Source organism: Trachemys scripta, chromosome 1, assembly GCF_013100865.1.
Source record: "Trachemys scripta elegans isolate TJP31775 chromosome 1, CAS_Tse_1.0, whole genome shotgun sequence".
NCBI lineage: Eukaryota > Metazoa > Chordata > Testudines > Emydidae > Trachemys > Trachemys scripta.
Genome location: NC_048298.1, coordinates 213,062,905 through 213,083,067, shown reverse-complemented (window position 1 = coordinate 213,083,067; position 20,163 = coordinate 213,062,905). Strand labels below are relative to the sequence as shown.

At 41.5% G+C, this 20,163-nt stretch overlaps 1 protein-coding gene across 2 annotated transcripts; it reads right to left on the bottom strand.

Moving 5' to 3' along the window:
• Positions 1 to 314: 314 nt before the first annotated feature.
• PIGA (phosphatidylinositol glycan anchor biosynthesis class A) lies at positions 315 to 18,458 on the bottom strand. 2 transcript variants are annotated; one of them, XM_034756518.1, is made up of 6 exons: positions 18,368 to 18,458; positions 13,980 to 14,764; positions 10,224 to 10,356; positions 6,249 to 6,381; positions 4,529 to 4,735; positions 315 to 1,965 (listed from the first exon to the last, which is right to left on the bottom strand). In XM_034756518.1, exons 2-6 carry the CDS (start codon positions 14,692 to 14,694, stop codon positions 1,702 to 1,704), a joined length of 1,452 nt encoding a protein of 483 aa, XP_034612409.1. In that variant the 5' UTR covers positions 14,695 to 14,764; positions 18,368 to 18,458; the 3' UTR covers positions 315 to 1,701. The 2 variants fall into 2 exon arrangements, with proteins under 2 accessions (XP_034612409.1, XP_034612400.1); XM_034756509.1 differs by lacking the exon at positions 18,368 to 18,458 and adding an exon at positions 18,022 to 18,158.
• Positions 18,459 to 20,163: the final 1,705 nt, after the last annotated feature.

The following is a 20,163-nucleotide window of genomic DNA, read 5'->3' as shown; positions in this document are numbered from 1 at the left end:
GCGGCCCACGCGGACCGACCGGCCCGGCGCACCCCCCGGCCCCGCGCACCCCCCGGCTCCTGGCCCCGCGGACCTCCCGGCCCAGCGGGCCCGGACCGGCTCGCGGCCCCGCGGACCCCCCAGCTCCCAGCCCGGCACCATGCCCGCGACCCCGGCCCGGCCCCGCCCCGCACCGGCCAAAGAGGCCCCAGCCGAGCCCTCCCGATTTTCCCGGACATGCCCGGCTTTTGGGGATTTCCCCCCGGACGGGGATTTGAGCCCCCAAAAGCCGGACATGTCCGGGAAAAGCCGGACGTATGGTAACCCTAGTTAAACCCTTTAAGTTTAAAACAATGCTATAGTAAGAAATTAATCCAGTGCATACAACAGATAACATCCTGAGAAAGTTGCTTTACAGGAATGTGAAATATCATCTCTTCTCTTACTACTTATGTGTTCAAAGTTGTTTTCTGATTGATATAGGTGTAGACTTGATTAGGGCTAGAGAACCAATGACTGCAAGGGACCACATTTCTCACCTCACAGGGAGTATGCAAATCTATTGGCCAGGTCCGCTAACTTTTTCCAGAAAGAGATTTAACTTACTGGATTCATTTAAGAACATCTTTGGTGCAGTCTAGGTGTCATGACATTTAACATTTTCCTCTTCTGAAGATGAATTCAAATGCAACTGATCTTATAAATGAACAAAAATTAGTAGTTTTTGTCTAGCCCTTAGTGGATGTTTATCTACATCTCTCACACAAACAGAAGTTACCATGTTGGCAGGCCTGAGCTATTCTTGGAAGCTTGTGCCTTTGCATTATGCTGGTTTCTAAAAATAATATAATTCCCTTACTTTCATGAGTACTTTAAAACAAACACAATAAAATGTTACTTTTCCATGTAAGGTTTCAGAGTAGCAGCCGTGTTACTCTGTATCTGCAAAAAGAACAGGAGTACTTGTCTCTAAGGTGCCTGTTCTTTTTCCATGTAAGAGTGAAATAGGCAGTATTTAGCATTTTCTAAGATATCAAAAAAAATTCTATAATGGAGTTTTGATAGATCAGAGAGATACTGATCACATTTAGGCAGAACATTGAAGAACCCTTTCAAAACTAGTTTTGTGCAGCCAGAAGTGTCTGTCTAGGGGACACAGTTGGGTAGGACAAGAGCTGGCTAGCAGTACATCAGGTGCTGAAAGTCTATATGGTAATGTGCTTGTTTTTATAGAAGTGATTTCACATATTTTTTGATTGATTTGGGTAGGTATTTTTATTTTGCCAAAAGGTCTCCAGTACATCAATACAAATATTAGGAGTTGGCAAAAACCATCTAAAGCTAGTTAATTTTATGTTTTGGCACCCTAGGTGCTATGAAAAATCCATGCTTATTCTCTGTATAATACACTAGTAGCAGATGAAATCTGGTATTCTTGTCTCTCTGAAGGTAGTTTTACACCTGAGCTGTGCATATTACCATTTTCCTCGCTACTTTAAGCATAAGTGCAAAAGAATTGTGCCCATAAACTGCATATGTTTAAGTCTTTCCCCAAAACTAATTGGCACAATCCTAACTTGAGGTAGCACATTTTACCAAGTTTCTTTCCAACAATTTAGGAAAGCTTTTAAGAGTTTAAATACAATGTCTCTTTGTGGAATTAATTCTATCAGCAAATACTAAAACCTTTTAGACAGCAAAGGTCTCCCACTTAAAACATTTTTAACAGTTTAAAATCTCTTCTTTCTCACTTCCTTTTTTACTAGGAAAATACTGTTGAGTCCATGCTCCACTAGGACCCGTGGCATCTACTGCAACATCAATAATGGAATCTGGAGTCATCCATCTCAGAAATACCAGGAAAAGGAAGCTTAATACAGCAAAAAGAGCAAAAATACACCCAGTCACTGAGCCACAGTGAGATATTAGTCTGTCAAGCCGCTTGTCCATTGATAATACCACTTCATCTGCAACTCTGTCATACACCTGAAAGAGGGGAAATGAGAAAAGAGTTAAATTTTGCCGAGTAATCTTTATTATGCATCATCTCTGAAGATTAGGCAAAACTGTGTTTTACTATGTATTGCATATAATAATGATCCTGTTCCAAACTTAGATGGGAGTGTCCAACAAAAATAGTTTTACATATAAAAGACTGTCCTTTAAAAAAAAAAAAAAAAAAAGATCAATGAGAATAACTAAAGAGGGGGAAAAACTTCCACAGGAAGACAGATTTAAAAGATTGGAACATTATTGTGTGTAACTTGATGATGAATGGCACAGAGGAGTGAAAGATCACACATTACTATTCAGCCTCTCATAATACAAGAACAAGGGGATAGTCAAACAGAAAGGCAGCAGATTTAAAACTGATGGAAAGGAAATACCTTTCCCAACTTAATTAAATTGCAGAACTCATCATCAGAAGAGATCACTAAGGGCAAGAGCTTAGTGGGATTCAAAAAGGATCAGACACTTAGAAAAAAAACTAACTTTCCATGAAAGTCTACCAATCCAGACTCAAACTCTATTCACTCACACTTCAACATGATGATAAATTATGAAAAGATTATTACTTTCCCTGCCTACAAAAATATGTGGGAATCCCAGAATGCTGAACACTGAGAGTCCATTTTATCAGAAATTCTATTTTTCCTTTATGAAAGGAAGTCTGAAGCTCTTTTGCTATATTTACATTAAAGGTAAAGGGGGTGTGCATAGATGTCTATACACACACACACTCTCTCTCTCTCTCACCACAGGAACAAACCATACTGATTTAACTACTTGATTTGCAGCACAAAGATTCTTTGTTCATCCAAGCAAATCAGGGAGGGCTGTCTAAATTCTAATCTTTGTACTTGCAGCTAGGGAGTAAGTAGGAATGGGACACAATCTATAGCTTTCTTGATGAAAAATAACTTTGTAAGAAGAACAGGAGTACTTGTGGCACCTTAGAGACTAACAAATTTATTAGAGCATAAGCTTTCGTGGACTACAGCCCACTTCTTCGGATGCATCCACGGATGTAGTCCACAAAAGCTTATGCTCTAATAAATTTGTTAGTCTCTAAGGTGCCACAAGTACTCCTGTTCTTTTTGCGGATACAGACTAACATGGCTGCTACTCTGAAACTTCGTAAGAGTTACTAACACGATAATAGAATAGGCTTGACAATATATAAGGGACTTAATTACTTTCTTTTTAGTGAGTACTATTATTCAAAACTGCTATTTAAAGAATGGTGCTATACTAAAAGGGCAGCACTATAAATACCTACAACTTATAGATAATGGAAGTTTTCAAATAGCCCAAAAGCCATGTCTTTGAAAACCTGATGCAACTATCATGCACCAGTTATTTCAGAGATAAAGTGAAGTTAGTTCTGCAAATAACCAGTATTGTTTCATGGCTGAAAAATGTGACTCTTCTACTCATCCCAACATTTTCCTAGTTTGTTTAGAATCCAGTTTCTTTTAGCTCTTCCCTAAAAACTAAACCAAACTAACCGCTATAATCACACTTCAAATAGTTGGGTTTTTTTAAAGGTTACATACAACCTTTTTAATCTCCTATTCCACTATTGATTAAAAGACTATATATTCTTACAGGAGCTGCAACATTAGTATTCCTTATGCAGCAACGGTTAACCAACATAGCTGACATCAACAGCAATATTGGAGCAATGTGCAATAAGAATGTTTCAGCATGACAAGGTATTCTTAAAGCGCAAGTTAAAACATTCAAAACTGTAAAGTTTAAAAAGAAATTGATAGAGAAATACAATTCACAATCTTATGGTTGTGTTTGTTTTTTTAAATATTATTCTATAGGACACTGATAAAACCAAGCTGACATTAAGTTGCACATTATTTTATTTCTTTCCAACCCCTTTGAGGCCAAAATCAGTTTTTCTAGAAGCGTCAGCTGGAAGTGTTTGCCGCAACAAGTTATAACTGTGTTATCTATAACAGGTAAAGTTTGTCACTAATGTAAAAAAAAGTACTAACATGTAAAGTACAGTTCTACTCTGATAAGTGTCTGTGAAAACATGGCAACTTCTTACTCAACATATCCTTAACTTGGGTGTGTTCAATTGTATCTGAAGATGTTAAGATCTTATTTTAGTCACTAAGTTTTACTTCTATTAATCTGGCAGAGCCAACAGAGACAGACAGATTCTGTTCCTTGTGTATCAGACTTGTTCAGTACCTTTTCCAATTCCAAGGTCAAACAGTTATATGTGCACAAACCAACTGAAAACAATGGGGTTGCACAGACATAACTGAGGGCATTATCTGCACTTCTGGAACTTTATTAATGGTAATGGTGCATAACAAGGAAAGAATCCAGTTTCATTTTCTAGTGGTAGTGTGAATTTACAGGGCTAGTAGTTGGCGGAGAAAACATTCACTTTTTATTTGTTAAACCATGCACATTTGTTTATTATTTCAGTGATTTCCATATCAATCTCACAAAGCTACTTGTAGAGAGTCACTTTTTGAGTAAAATCACACTTTAAGACAGTCAGAAGTAGAGGTCTACGTACTTTTTCAGTTCTCTCTGCGACGTTCCTCCATGTATAGAATGTCTTTACTTTGTTATGGATAGCTTCTGGGGTTGGTAGTGTTCCTGACCTGATCTGGGCAACAGCTTTTTCCAGACCATCACACAAAGATTTCACTGAGGGCTCACATAAGATGATAAGATTTTCTGGTAGCACCTCAGGGATTCCACCAACTCTTGTACTCACAACCTTTGGAGGCAACGAAACAATTAAGTAGTATGCATGCTGCATAACATAACTTACTAAAATACAGCTATATTGGTAATAGGACAAAATTGCTCAACAGGAGTACTTTAGATCAAAACAAAAGGATCCAACCTTGCAGGTGCCTTCCAGGCACAACATCAAATGACTTCAAAAAGTTTAATCTGCATGACAACTATAGGTCTTGGCCCTAGAAGAGATGTTAGTACAGTAGCTTAGCGGTGGAATGTTCAGAATCAATATTTGGATATCAAAGGGACCTCACATACAGAAGCAGAAAGGACTATGTATAACAGAAATTTTCAAAGAAGGGAATTATCTTTCCCAAAGATGCCTGTCACAATACACAAACGATTATGTATAATCAGGCTTGGATTCCCTCCCCACTGCCTCTTTCGTACCCCTCTCACCTTCACCATCCCCAAGGGAAAAAGGCCAGTAGGCTAAAAAGGGGGGGGTTGTTTTATCTCCCACACACACTTTTGAGCTTCTATGTCACTAACATTTACAAGAACATAACACATTTGAAAGTTTTGGAATACTAATTTTAATCTAAAAAAACTTTTTAATAATAAAAAAAGGAAGGAAGTAGAACACAAACTCTTGTCAGGTCTATTATTATTAGGCAATAATAAAAAAGTTTAGAACTCATCCCAAGCAGCAAGTGGAAAGGGAATGGGTACTGGGACTTGGGAGAGGGGTGAGGCTAGCAGGCAGAATCTACTATCATGGTGTCTCTGGAGAGGGTTCCTGTCCCCATCATTTAAATTTCTCTATGGCCAAGACAGCCTCTGTATTTAAAAAGTTACTTGGGAATGGAATCTCTCACAGTATGACTGCTCAGTTGCTATTTTAACCCTTACAACACTAACATGGATTCATAACACTCACAAAAGTATACAAGACAGCAAGGGATTCCACCAAGAACGTCCCAATCTTTGATCTCTTTTCCTCTTTCCTCCTTATGTGAAATCTCTATACAAAGTAAATACTTCCTCAGCTGACTTAAGAAATGGATATCAGTTCTTGAGTCGGCCAAAGAACAGTGATAAGAACAATGGTTCACTCAAGGCTACGTGAATTAACCAAAAGATTGGTCATATTCACCAAACATTTTTCTTCAAATACCTATTGCTGATGGAAGGTAGAGGCAAAAGTCTAACAGATATAGTTTTCCATGGACAGAGAGTTAACTGGCAAAAAAAAATTCAAAAATACATACAGTACAGCATTTTGGTTAGTTCAGAGAACTGGGAGTTAGGAGACCAGTATGCTGTTCCCAACTCTACATGAACTTCCTCTGGGAGCTAAGCAAGTCAGTTAACCTCTCTCTTTGTCTCAGTTTCCAGAGGATGTGTAAATGTGGATTAATATTTGCCCACTTTGGTAGACTGCTTATAGAGCCTCAGAAGAAATGAACTGTTATAAGCATATATTATGAAAATAAGCATTGTAAAAATATGTATGCATGCATTCTATACAGCAAAGATTCTTTTACCTGTAAACCACAACTGGCTGCTTCCACAATTGCCATACAGAAGGCTTCAGTGAGAGAAGTATTGAGAAAAATGTGTCCCTGGACCAAGACGTTTCTAACATCCTGGTGTTCCAAAGCCCCTAAAAGACGCACTCTGCCCATAGTTAAAGAAAAAGATGAACACTGGTTTCACATACTGTAATAATGCTACAAAACATTACATAAATATTTTGGAACATACAATTTACAGCATATACATAGTACTATATTAAAGCAGTGTGGACACTATCTTATTCCAATTTCTTTAAACTTTGATTAAAAAATTAAGCCTCTGTATTTATTTAAGCCTCTTGAAAAGAAAAAACAAACTGTTTGAAAAACTGAGATTTTATGGCAATTGCCTTTAAAATATTTCTACCATGTTTTCTAGGTTAAGAAGGGAAGATTGTGTTATTTGGTTAATATTCAAAATTTACCAGTCTCCCGTGTTCAAACAAGTGCAGCAAACAGGGAAGTTCTACAGGGAGAGTGAGAGGCTCTCTTTCTAGGTATGTTTCTACATTCAATACCATGACCACCAGCAATGGAAAAGTGGCTGGGCCTGCAACAGATGTGCCATGTTTTCTTTCCTGCCTGAATCAAGAGAGATTATTTTTGAGGTGGAAGTTAGTGGTTGTGCTGGAAGATAAGATCCATGGTTTGAAAGAATAGGTATTGACACTGCATATCTGAGAGACTGAGTACCTGGACAACCAGACTCTGAAAGTATCACCATCCCAGGTTCAAGAAGGATTTGATGACCAAGGAACCAAAAAGAGCGGAAACCAGACAGTATTGGCAGCTGGTAACCACCAGAGGGCAAGAGAACAAAGCAGCATTCTACACTGCTGGAGGAAAAAGAAGATGGACAGACTGTGACCAACTGACCAAGGACCACAAGGAATTCCATACAACTAGAAATAGCCAATCATTACTAGATTCTTAGCATGGACACAGTACAAAGTGTGTCTGAAGATCCAGCAAGTCAAATGGAATAGAGACCATACAGGACATACCTGAGAATGGCTGCTCACCCCAACCCATAAGAAAATCCCCCATGCTCACAAAGATCTCCAAACATGCAAAGAAGACAGATGATCTTTGTCGGGGATTCTATGCTGCAGAATGGAAAGAACATTCCGCAAGGGACAGGCAGACAACAGGATGGCATCTGGTCTTCCCAGAGCCAAGACACAAGATGTGACTGCAAGATTAGATGTGCCTGTCAACTGCAGAAGCCTGACTCCACTAGCGATGGTGCATATCTACGCTACTGACACTGCTTCATGTGATAACTCAGATTATAAATGACTTTAGAGAACTTAGAAAGGTGCTGGAGGCGAGAAAGGAAGTCCTCTGAGTGAAAGAAGACAGCAAACAAAAGATTCTAGAAGCAAACCGCTGGCTAGGTAAGTGGCATAAAGTACAGGGTTTTGGTTTTGTGGAAAACTGGATCACCTTTTATGAGGAGAGGGGGCCATGCAATTTGGATGGCTTCCATCTTCTAGGGGATTGGCTGGCTAGACTAGTCAGGAAGGTGTTAAACTAATAACAAAAAGGTAGGGTGAAAAGGGAGAACAAATGAGAACTCATTTAGCACAAAATCAAGATATCAAGAATAAAATTAATCAAGGTAAATGCAGAGAAGAAATACTTTCATTACCTATACGTGCTAGGAACTTAGGTAATAAGTAAGAGGAACTGGAGGTGATCATTTATGAGCATAAATTTGACCTAGTTGGTATTATTGAAACCTGGTGGAAAGATCTGCATGATTGAAATGTTCCAGTCCCCGGTTAGAATGTATTCAGGATAGATAATGTGGGCAAGAGAGGAGGTAGGATTTTTCTTCCTAAAAGATATGCTCTAAATAGCTACTGGACCTGACATAGGAATTAATTCAGGGGAAGTTCAATGGCCTGTGTTACGCAGAAGGCCAGAATACATGACTCACGATAGAGCTTTCTAACCATTTTTTTTATATATATAAAAAATCTATGAGACTATAAAAATTGTTTCCCACATGAAATGCAAAACAGGAAATAGTCTGAAAATATTTTTCTGAGTTATAAAATCACACTAAAGAAATTAAAATGGCTTCTTCTGGGTAATTATCAGACAGCTATTTGAAGTCTGTAATGCATAACAGGGATATACACATTTCTAGTAAAAGTACACCTTTACTCCGATATAACGCTGTCCTTGTTATATCGAACTTGCTTTGATCCGCCGGAGCGCGCAGCCCCGCCCCCCCGGAGCACTGCTTTACCGCGTTATATCCGAATTCATGTTATATCGGGTCGCATTATATCGGGGTAGAGGTGTATTTAGGAAAGCATGTCCTGCACATGTACAGTAGATTTAAAAAGAGAAACAAAATACTTATCGCTTTTTCATATCCACTGGCCAACCAGTAACTTTTCAACACAACATCTAATCAATTCCAAAATTTCAGGGAGTGTTCTAGGCATCAATGGGAGGAACCCTTTAGATTTGGGGGGAAACAGGAAAACCAGAAGAGACATGTTGACACCCTGAATTATTTCTCCCTCAGAGAGAAAAGAAATAAAGGGGGGAGGGAGGGCACACACAGAACCTCTGGCATGGGAATGCTGGACCCAGGTAGGAGGGCGCACAGAGCCCCAGCCATGAGGGAAGGTGTGCCAGGTTGTAGGGAGTTCCCTGCCTTGAGGGAGGACGGGAGGGAAAGAGTTGAAGGGAGGCCCTGAAAGAGGGGGATGGAACGGGGGCACCGGGGGGGGGGGGGGGGAAGAGAGGAAAGAGGGCTGGAGGAATGAAAGGAGCCTCTGGGTGTGCACTTAGCTGAACCCCCAGAAACAATGAACTGTGCAACCCTCTAGTACAGTTTTCATATATAGAGACAAGCTTTTTTTTAAAAACCCACTAAATTTTTGGCTGGAAAATGAAAAGTTATTTTTAGTTTTTCAAGTGTGTAAATTTGAATATGCCAAAACATCTATAATAAGTGCAGTGTAAATAATTAAGTAGAACACTATCTTAATCCAGTGAGGATTTCATTTCTGTTTGTTTTATAAAAGGACAGAGATAGAAAAACAACTTCAGGGATTTTTTTAATTAATGGAGATATCCCATCTCCTAAAACTGGAAGGGACCTTGAAAGGTCATCAAGTCCAGCCCCCTGCCTTCACTAGCAGGACCAAGTACTGATTTTGCCCCAGATCCTTAAGTGGCCCCCTCAAGGATTGAACTCACAACCCTAGGTTTAGCAGGCCAATGCTCAAACCACTGAGCTATCCCTCCCCCAATTTTTGCACTATTGCTTGGTATTATATGCAGAAACAATGAACCAGCAACCCATATTGTTGTCTAATAGAAAAACAAGCTCCCCCCCACACACACACACACAAAAGAGGAGCCAACTCACACCAATATTTGCTATGGAAACAGATCCTACCTCTTTTAATTTATCATTTTATTACAATAGCGCCTAGGAGCGCTAATCAAGGACACTGTGTGTTTATGTGTGTGTACAATGCCAAGCAGATAGTCGCTGCTTGGTAGAGCCTACAGTCAAAATATAAAATGAGACAACAGGTGGGGTACACAGATGGGGAAGCACAATAAAACAGTACTGGTCAGCTTGATAAGCAGCAGTCGCAGCAAACCAGCTACCTAACCACTGACCCTTTATTTCACTGTATGATACTGCTTGAGATGGCTAGGACTCTAACATGCTGATCCTGCAACTGGATTTGTGTGAACAGAACTTTATGCCTGTGCAGAGTCCCATTGAACTCACTGGGGCTTGGCACAGATCTGCCTGCACAAACCAACTTGCAGAATCAGGGTGTAAATTTGCAAGAGTCTGCTTATTCTCGTTCAATCTGTGTTCCTACCCGCTTCCCTCAACCCCTTCATTGTTTCAGCATATTCCTTTTTATATTTACATTGTAACCACAAACACACAGAACAAACCTGTCATGTAGTTGGTATCTTTCCCGTACCTCTTCCAAAACTATTCGCTTTGGTCCTTCTCCTCCAACTAAGAAATGTAAATCTGGATATTTCTGACAAAGTTCAGGAATTATACCACTAAGCAAATCTATACCTAAAAATACAAAATGTAGAGCAGTTATTATTGTATTTGAGTGTTTAGAGCTTATCTTTCTGATGCCATCCATTCCTGTAACACTATTCACATGTGTCAAAATCAGAGGTCTCTGAAAAATGGTTGCATCACTGGCTATTAAAATATCAAAACTGATGAACTAGCAGAATGCAAGAGTGTAAGAAGTGTTTAAATTACATATCCTCTTTGCATAGCAGTTTAAAAAAAGTCATTCCTTGTCAAAAGGAGATTTAAAAAAAATCTAAAGCAAATTTAGGGCCTCAAACTAATTGACATTTTAAGCATATAACCATTTTCAACTTTACACAAAATTATTGCACGAGGGATCAAAATCCCAAGTGCCACAACTGAGATATGAACACAGTTTGCTAAAAAGCAGAAGACAAAGACTCAATCCTGCAACTCTAGGCACATCAGTAGACCCAATGAAGTCAATGGGTGAGATTCTCACCCCAGCTCCAACCTCTTTTACCAGTAAAAGGACCCTAAAAGGTCCAGTTCTGGTCAGATGAGAACTCCCTTGGTGCAGGAACTGAGGAGGACAGCTGCATGCTTTCCTCTGAGGACCCACTTGCAAGTCCTCATACAAGGTGGATGGCTGGGGACAGGAAGGGCATGTCAGGGGCAGGACCCAAGCATGCAATGTTGTGGAGATTCTGGGCAGCCCAGGATCTCTTTATAAAGTAAGTACTGGACCCCAAATCAACTAGCAAAAGGAATCTAAAAGCAGAAATAAAGAATGAAACTAAAACTACAGTTTTATTATTCTAATGTTTTAATTAGCATAGAGTTAAAACTGGTCATACGGATATGATATTTAAAAAAAGACTCTACTTAAATTTAGAGATAGGTGATTTACATTCAAACAGTATCTCAGTCCAAATTGTATGTCCTACATCTGATCTGACTGAGCCACGCTTCTATGAAGCCATGGTGAGGGAGAGGCCAAACTATAGACTCATAGACTTTAAGGTCAGAAGGGGCCATTGTGATCATCTAGTCTGACCTCCTGCACAATGCAGGCCACAGAATCTCTCCCACCCACTCCTGTATCAAACCTGTGCTGAGCCACTGAAGTCCTCAAATCATGGTTTAAAGACTTCAAGGTGCAGAGAATCTTCAGCAAGTGACCCGTGCCCCACGCTGCAGAGGAAGGCAAAAAAAAACCCAGGGCTTCTGCCAATCTGCCCTGGAGGAAAATTCCTTCCCGACCCCAAATATGGTGATAAGCTAAATTCTGAGCATGTGGGCAAGACTCACCAGCCAGACACCCAGGAAAGAATTCTCTGTAGTAACTCAGATCCCACCCCATTTAACATCCCATCCCATCACAAGATCATTGGGCATATTTACCTCTAGTAGTCAAAGACGAATTAATTGCCAAAATTAGGCTATTCCATTATACCATCCCCTCCATAAACTTATCAAGCTTAGTCTTGAAGCCAGATATGTCTTTTGCCCTAGTACAGAGGCACAGGAAAGCGACATGAATATCCCTGGCTTCCCAAGGATCCCCCAGGCTTAGCTAAAGGTCCTGTGCCATTTTCTGCAAAGGAGGGGAACAAATCCTGATAAGGTGACAATGGAGAAACTTCAGGAGGGAATCCTTATGGAGCAAATCTCCACAAGTCCCTCCCACCACAGGTTTGTTTTTGTTGTTGTTTTTTATAAAGAAAGAAAGGAACTAGGCCACTAACATCACACTGAATGCTTGTGATGGCCATTGTTTAAATGGCTCGAATAGTGCCTCATATTGTTCCTTCCCCCACCTTCCAACAGAAAAAATTCATGGTAGCAGTAAAAATATCTATGAATTCAATTAAGACAATATATTTTTCATTTATTGGTAGCTTAACTATTTTTAGTTATATGTATTTATATTAGCCTGAATTAGTATGTTGTATATATATTAGTCTGAATGATAAAGAGTGAATGCTACGTTATTCCAATATGCTATATTTTACATAACATTTGTGAAACCTGAACTAAAAGTTTAGAACCTTTAGGTTTATTATAATATCAAGAAATGTCTTCCTTCTTTCTACAAGAATAATAAACAAAAACAACTGAAAACAAAAACCTATGATAAACATTAAAATTCTGTTGAAGAAATTAAGGGCATACTGTCAATTAAAAATTATGTAGTAAACAGATTTCTTTACCTCTGTTACGAGCCCCACCTACGCTTACGGAAAGTGAAAAAAATTAAAATTTTCACAGTTTATGTCAGTGATGCTCAGACCTCAGTGGTTCAGGAACCAAATTAGCAATCAACGTTACTCAAAAGAGCTAATGTGAATTCATTGTTTCTTTTATTATAGCAATATATATTCATATTTAAATGGTATGACAGGCAAATTAGGTTTTTTTTAATATATATTAAGTATTCTCACAGCAAAATGCCTGACCATTATTATTTTATCAACTACAATTGGTTAATAACATAGTAAAAGCATCCTGATTGGTTAATAATTAAGTCACACAGTGTTTTAATATCATGTGCTGCAAAGAACCACAAGAGGCACATTAAAGAGCCACTTACAGCTCGCGAGCCTCAGTCTGAGTATCACTGTTTATATTCTTTGTTTACTCCTTCCATTTCTTCTTACTGGGCAATGAAAATCAAATGAGTCAATTTTCACTTATTAAACAGCTTCACTTTCAGGTTTTTAAGATTACAATGCTTATTTGCTTAAATATCAGCTCATTGCTACAATTAAAGAGGAAAAAGTGCAAACTTTTTTTTTTTTTAAACCGGTCAGGATTTGTTATAGGAGTCAGACCTAAGTAGTTTCATACAGTTATTTATTTTCTATTTAAAAAGGGACATTGTCAGGATAAACACACATTTACTATGTGCAGGGACAGCACTGTGCCTGCCAGGAGCTCAACTGATTTCAATGGGGTTCTGTGTGACTGTAGAAATGGGACCTTACTGTAGAGTCTGTACAAGACCAAAATTTAAATCAATCTGACCGAAGTGTACATATATTCAAAAATCTAAGAGCAAAGAATTTTTAAAAAAATATCAGTGGACGTAGGTTTAATTTTTCTTTCAACAAGAACATTCCCCTGTACCCCAGTACCAACCTCCCACAGAAGTCTGGCTTGGCTGGATTTGCTGCAGGGAGGCATAGAGACAGACAGTGAACACAGATGTTTAAGGCCCAGTCTTGGGTTCTTAAAAGCCATGGGCCTCCCCTGTGGAACTGTGTGGGTTTTGGGGCACACTACATAGGTTACTTCCAGGGGACTGGAGACAGGCTGGGGGCATAGCACAGACCCTGTGACTCCATGACAGCTGCTGAGTACCCTCAGTCACTTGGTGACTCACATGGCTGGCTGTTCAGGGCCAGCTTCTGTTCCAATGAAGTCAATATGAGTTAAGCCCCTTTAGGATCAAGCCATTAGACTTAATACATGGAAGTGGAACGAGGGAAATGAGTGAAACAACTGTTTCAGATTCAACACGTTTTCCTTCGGTCACAGATATGGCATCTGTATTCAGTTGCTTAAATACTGAATATTTCTTACCACCCATTTTAAAAAAAAAAAGAGAAAAAAATTATTTGAAAAGCAACTTACAGTTTGGACCTCATTACCTTTTCTGTAAACAAGCCTGCTGACAACAACAACTGTTATTGTACTCTCATCCCTTCTACTTGAGTCTGGAGTGAAGTCGGTGGGATCAACAGCATTAGGGATGACAGATACGATCTCAGGATTCAGTGCTGCTCTTAGTACAGTGTTTTCCTTGCTAGTGTAAGAGACACAAATGATGTGGTTTGTGTCACACAGTGACACAGTAAGAAGTTTGTTTGTAAGCACTGAACTGACATCAGCAAATCCAAAGAGAGAATGGTCTGTAAAAACTGTCTGTAGTCCCATGGTCTTGGCATGGAAGAGTGCATCATGAGCCATGGAAGAAAAGGAACTATGGGAATGGACTATGGTGACTCTCTCCCGCACAAATATGTACCTGAGCAGAGGCAGACTGTGGAAGAGTGTTGTTGCTGTAGACTGATTGTACATGACCTTCAAAGGTAAATAATAAACTTTCAAACCATTGGTGAGGTAACGAATGCCTTTTCGGTTTCCATAAGCATGGGTGACAATTATAACTTTGTGCCCTCTTTCAATCAGGCACTGTGACAGCTGGTAGATGTGACTTTCCACTCCTCCCATATTTGGATAAAAAAAATCAGATACCATGCATATACTATGTGTTTGAATTCCAGTTGCTAGGGCTTTTACACAGTTAATGGAGGAAGCTGGAGAAAGAGTGTGTCCATGGCCTCCTATTCTTCTGCAAGCCATACTTAGAAAAAGTTCAGAAATCAGTCCTTCTGGTAGCCAGCCAGTTTGTAGATTTGGGTCTGCTCATTACCTAAGACGGTGGGGGAAAAAAAAATTATTGCCAAATACGTAAAGAAGCAGGGCTTAAGACGGTCACTTCTACAAGGACCTTCATGCTACAGCAATATCAGCCTTTTAGTTTCTGCAGGGCTGGCGCTAGCTTTTGGGAAGCTCTATGCCATCCACCTATAATAGAACCCACCTTCCTTCCCAGCCACATCCGACCTTTAGTAATTACCTCCCTCATCAATTTGTGAGGCTCCACGGCCTCTTGTGACTCTGTCTCCTTGTCCCATGGACCATAAAGCAAGGAGATAGAGGTTTTCTTTGGCTCTGAGAGGCAGGAAGACAGAACCCCAGATCTCTTCTGCAGTTTTCTGGGACCAAACAGGACAGTGGATAGGAAGCGGGGATGATACCAGCTGATGGGCCACTTATATAGTTGCCACAAAACTCTGCTTAGCAATAAAAAGCTGAAGAACTATATGCAATACTGTAGTACTGAATTAGTCTCATACCAACAGAACACTTACCAATGTGCCTTAGACACTGTGTTAATAAACAACCAATAAAAGTGGCTTTTTTATAAAAGCCACTATTACAGCAGCAACATGTTCCACATTCTTTTAAGCAATTCCACATTTTATAAAATGTATATTGACCTTTCATTAACTTAATGCTATTGAGTACAGTATATTATATACCAGTATATATGTTACACACACACACACACACACACACACACACACACACACACACACACACAGAGTTACAGTCCTATTAAGAGAAGAGGATCATTATCACACTATCTTAAAGTAAAAACTCAGACTTGTCCTTTCATCTCATGTCCTGGCATTCACTCTTTACACTTTGTATTAAGAAGAGTTCTTCCCGCTCTTGTAAGCATATGTTATCTTTTTTAAGCTCTTTAAAGCAGGCCTTAATTACACTTGTTTTCAGAATGCAGGGATAATTACTATAACGACCATAAAAATTCTAGTCAGTTTTCTGAGTTTCTGACCCACATGTTCATATCATTGGCTCCTGTCATATAAAGGAGTCCACGCACATGCTACTCATTAATTTCACAGGGACTCCATACGGACGTCCACACTTGCAGATTCCTTTGCAGGACTAGGGCTATATTTTGTACAGCCAGAGGTTCTGTTCTTGCCTAACAATTTTTAAAGAAATCTGACCAACATCATATGATTTTACTACATGTCCATAAAACGAAGTGAGGCAACTCCTACCTAAAATAGTTTTGAAGGCCACACGGGACCACTTGATCATCTAGTCCAGCGGTTCTCAACCTGTGGTCCACAGACTATGTCTAAGGTTTCCAAAGGGATCTGCACCTGCATTTAACATCTTTTAGAGGTCCACAAATGAAAAAAGGTTGAAAACCACTTATCTAGTCTGGACTACTGTATCTCACAGACCACAAAACTTAACACAGCCATAGCTGCATCATGCCCAATAAGTTTTTTTTTTTTTTTTAATGAAAGTACATCTTCCAGACACGGGGTCCAGGTTTTGGTTTACAAATGCTGCACTTTCAATACGTGTAAGCAGTGTTGTTGCAGCCATGTCAGTCCCAGGATATTAGAGGGACAAGGTAGATGAGATAATATATTTTATTGGTGAGAGACGCAAGCTTTTGAGCTATACCCAAAACCAATGATATACCTGAATACATGGATGATATTTTCATCCTCTGGATAGATGACAAACTCCCTCAGACTTCCACCACAGCTTCAACCACCACCACCCGTCCATTAAACTCTCTCTGGAACACTCCCACACAGCATCAACTTCTTGGACACCAAAATCAGCTTCAATGGAACCCTACAGACAACTTTGTACAAGACCCCCTATCTTCTTTCACGGATCCAGTAACCAACCCAAACACAGCAAGAAACTTATCTACAGCCAGGCACTCAGATACTGCAGAATAAGCTCTGAGAAGAAAGTCCGAGATACACACCTAACATACTCAAAAACACCTTCACCAAACACAGACATTCCTCTAGAGAATTAGATCACAACATTAAACGGGCTACCCAAATATCCAGAAAGAACCTGCTTTAATACAAAAATAAACCCCTTTCCAACTGCACAACCATAGTTGTTACCTACCACCCCACACTGGAACCCATATGGGGTATCAGCAAACAATTACAACCCATACTCAATGGGCATCCCACCCTGAAGGAAATATTTCCCGAACCCCCTCTTCTGGCCTTCAAACAATCCCCCAATCTCTCCAAGCTTATCATCAGAAGAAAGCTCCCCACAGACCAGATACACCAACTCGAAGTGGCACCAAGCCCTGCTACTATAACAGATGCAAAAACTGCAGACTTCTCTCCACTGCTACAATGATTAATACCCCCACAACACACCTTTCAAATTCCATAGGTCCTACACATGCCTATCACAACATGTGGTGTACCTCATCCAGTGCACTAAATGCCCCAATAGCAACTATATGGGTGAAACCAATCACTATGCTCTCAATTGAACTCACAAAGGAAAATGATAAAAGACAAAAACACTGTATTACCCATGGGGGAACACTTTTCACAAAGTGCTCACTCTACATTTGACTCATCAGCCCTCATCCTCAAAGGACACAACACCTTCAAAAGATGAGCCTAGGAACTTAAATTCATAACTTTGCTAGACACTAAAAAACATGGACTGAACAGGTACACTGAATTTATGGCTTATTACAACAACCTGTAACCCATTAACCCCTCCTTTTTGCCCTATAACTACAGGGGCGTTAACAGGCCACTTCATTAGAAATGGTCCCTTAAAATATGCGCTATCTATGCTAAACTATCTGTTCGGCCTTGTATTTAGCAGTAATACTCTGAGTGCCTTTCCCAGACCTGAAGAAGAGCTCTGTGCAGCTGAAAAGCTTCTCTCTCTCACCAATAGAAAATGGTCCAACAAAAGATACTGCCTCCTCAGCCTCCCTGTACTTTCATTACAACAAAACAGCACCTGCTTGTGCCTTCCTGCACAGTGCTCACAAAAACATGTGACATCGAGTCCCCCCTTATTGGCAACTTTGGAGCCCATGAACCACTAACGTTAATGACCTTGAGCCTCTACCGCATTGTAAGACAATCATCACATTAAGAGGCGCTGCGGGACGGACGCCTACCATAGTGTGGCAAACACCGTTGCACAAGCAGTAGCCCGCAGCTGCAATGTGTGTCGGGGGGCGGGGGGGGGGGGGGGGGGGGGGACCCCAGCCGCGCCGGGCGCTGTACTTACACTACACCGGGGAGAGACGCGCCCTCCTGCAGAGCGCGGCCGGGGGCAGCAGGCGGGCAGGGGACGGGGCTGCCACACAAGGGGAGAGATCGTGGCCCAAGCTGCAGGGTTTGGTTGTCACCGGGGGGGCGAGGGGAGCAATGACAGCAGCTCCTCCCCCGCCCAGCCGGGCTCTGCAGCCAGCGGGGGCGGTTCTCAGCAGCGCCCGTGCAGCCGAGCAGGTCACAGGGGCCGGGGCCGCCTCACAGGCCGGGGGGCGGGGGGGGGGGCGCGGACAGACCAGGGGACTCGCTCTGCGGGGGGGAACCGGCCCAAAGGAGGGAGCGGGGCAGAGTCACTCACGTACCTGCCGCCGGCCGGGTCCACCCATTTCCGGGAAGGAGGGAGCGGCGGCTACTCACTGTCCCGCCCCCGTCGCCTAGACAACAGCCCCGCCCTGCCTCAGTGCCCGAGCAGCCCACCAATGGAGCGGGCAGCTTCAAGTCACGCGAGGCAGAGCAACCAATCGGAAGCCTCAGTTCGGTTCAGCCCTGGAACGCGGAGAGGGGAAGGGGGCGGAGCGTGGCGTCCCTGACGTTCTGAGGCGCTCCGTGCCTGGACTTCCCTTTAACCCCTTCTTCGCACTAGCCTGGGAGTTCCTAATGCCCTCGTGCGAACGCGGGAGCACTCACCCCCCTGGCCTGCGCCGGGAGGGGGTTGCGTGCGTGTTAGTGGGGGGGATGTGATCCTGCCTGGGTTTCTGAGCACCGGCAGCCGGGCGCCTCTTCGAGCTTTTCTCTGCAGCCGGGAGGGCCAGAAGCTTACTGAGCTGGGACTCTAACACACTCACCTGACTCCGGGAGCTGGGGCTCTAAGAAACGCACCATGAATCGCAAGACTCATCATAAAATCTCAAGGGATTGGAAAACTAATGTGTGTTTCTGATGTCCCACAGCACTTGCCCTGGAGTCAGCTGCTATCAACCAGGCCGCACCACCGCCACCACCACCAAGAGTGCTGACTTGTGGAATCTCTCGGAGCTCAGTCCTGTTTTTATTCAAATATCTGTGTGCAAATCTTTGTTAGAATAGCAAGATGACATAGGCTGCAATGCCAATATGCCTCTGACCTGCAGATATCTGTATCCTTCCAACAGAAGACACCATTGGGTCACAGATAGCATAGTGATTGGCTGAATGAAAACTAGCTGTCTTAAATTCAGGAAAGACCAAAGTAATGCTAGTAGAAGAGGTAATCATTTAAAGGTTCTATTCAGCACCTACACCTCATCGTATCTCTGGCATTGTTGGTATGCAGCCGTGGAATCATGCTGATCCCAGAGAATCACCAGCTATCAAGAAAACTCCTAATCCTTTTAAGATGTTGATTGGCCACAGTAGTTTATATGTTTGTCATCTGTTGTCTGGAGTACTGCAGTTCTTTATATCTCAGCCTGAGAAAATTCACAGTGAAATGACATCTGGCATACAATGCAGCACCCTACGTGAAATGGGCTGAAGATTGTATATTATTGTGCTCTGCAAGTTGTAGCTGACTCCTGGGCAACACCAGATCCAAAAGATGCCACTCAGGGGTCTTACACTGAACCTTCAGTGGGATAGGCCCACGTTCTCAGAGACCTCTTTTTGTTCAGGAACCTGCCCTAGCAGCTATGATCTTTGGGCCCACTATATTTATCTGAACACTAGATAGGAGATAGAGCCTTTGCCACAGCTGATCCAAAACACTGGACTGTCCTTTCAAAAGAAGTCAGGAAAAGTATTCTGGCTAAGTTTTCCTGCCTGCATCCCTAAATGTTAACTACTGATAATTTGGCACCTAGATTGCACATTAGAAATGCTTAGATATAGAACCAGTCATTCCTTCAGCCTCCAGATAGCAGCAACCCCATTCCACTCCCAGCCACTACAAAATAGCCTGGAAATATGCACACATATTGAAGTTGGAGTCCCAAAAAGCCAATCATAAGGTCATAGGTCAAAACCCTAGAACAGTGCAACTCCATCATATATTTAAAATAATACAAGCAAGTCCTGAGGCTTATCCAAAAAATGCTTCTAACAAAAATTAAATCCCCTTGCCATACCTGCTTCCTCGTCCCCTATCCACTCCACATGGAGCACTTCCCACTTGTCCATAACT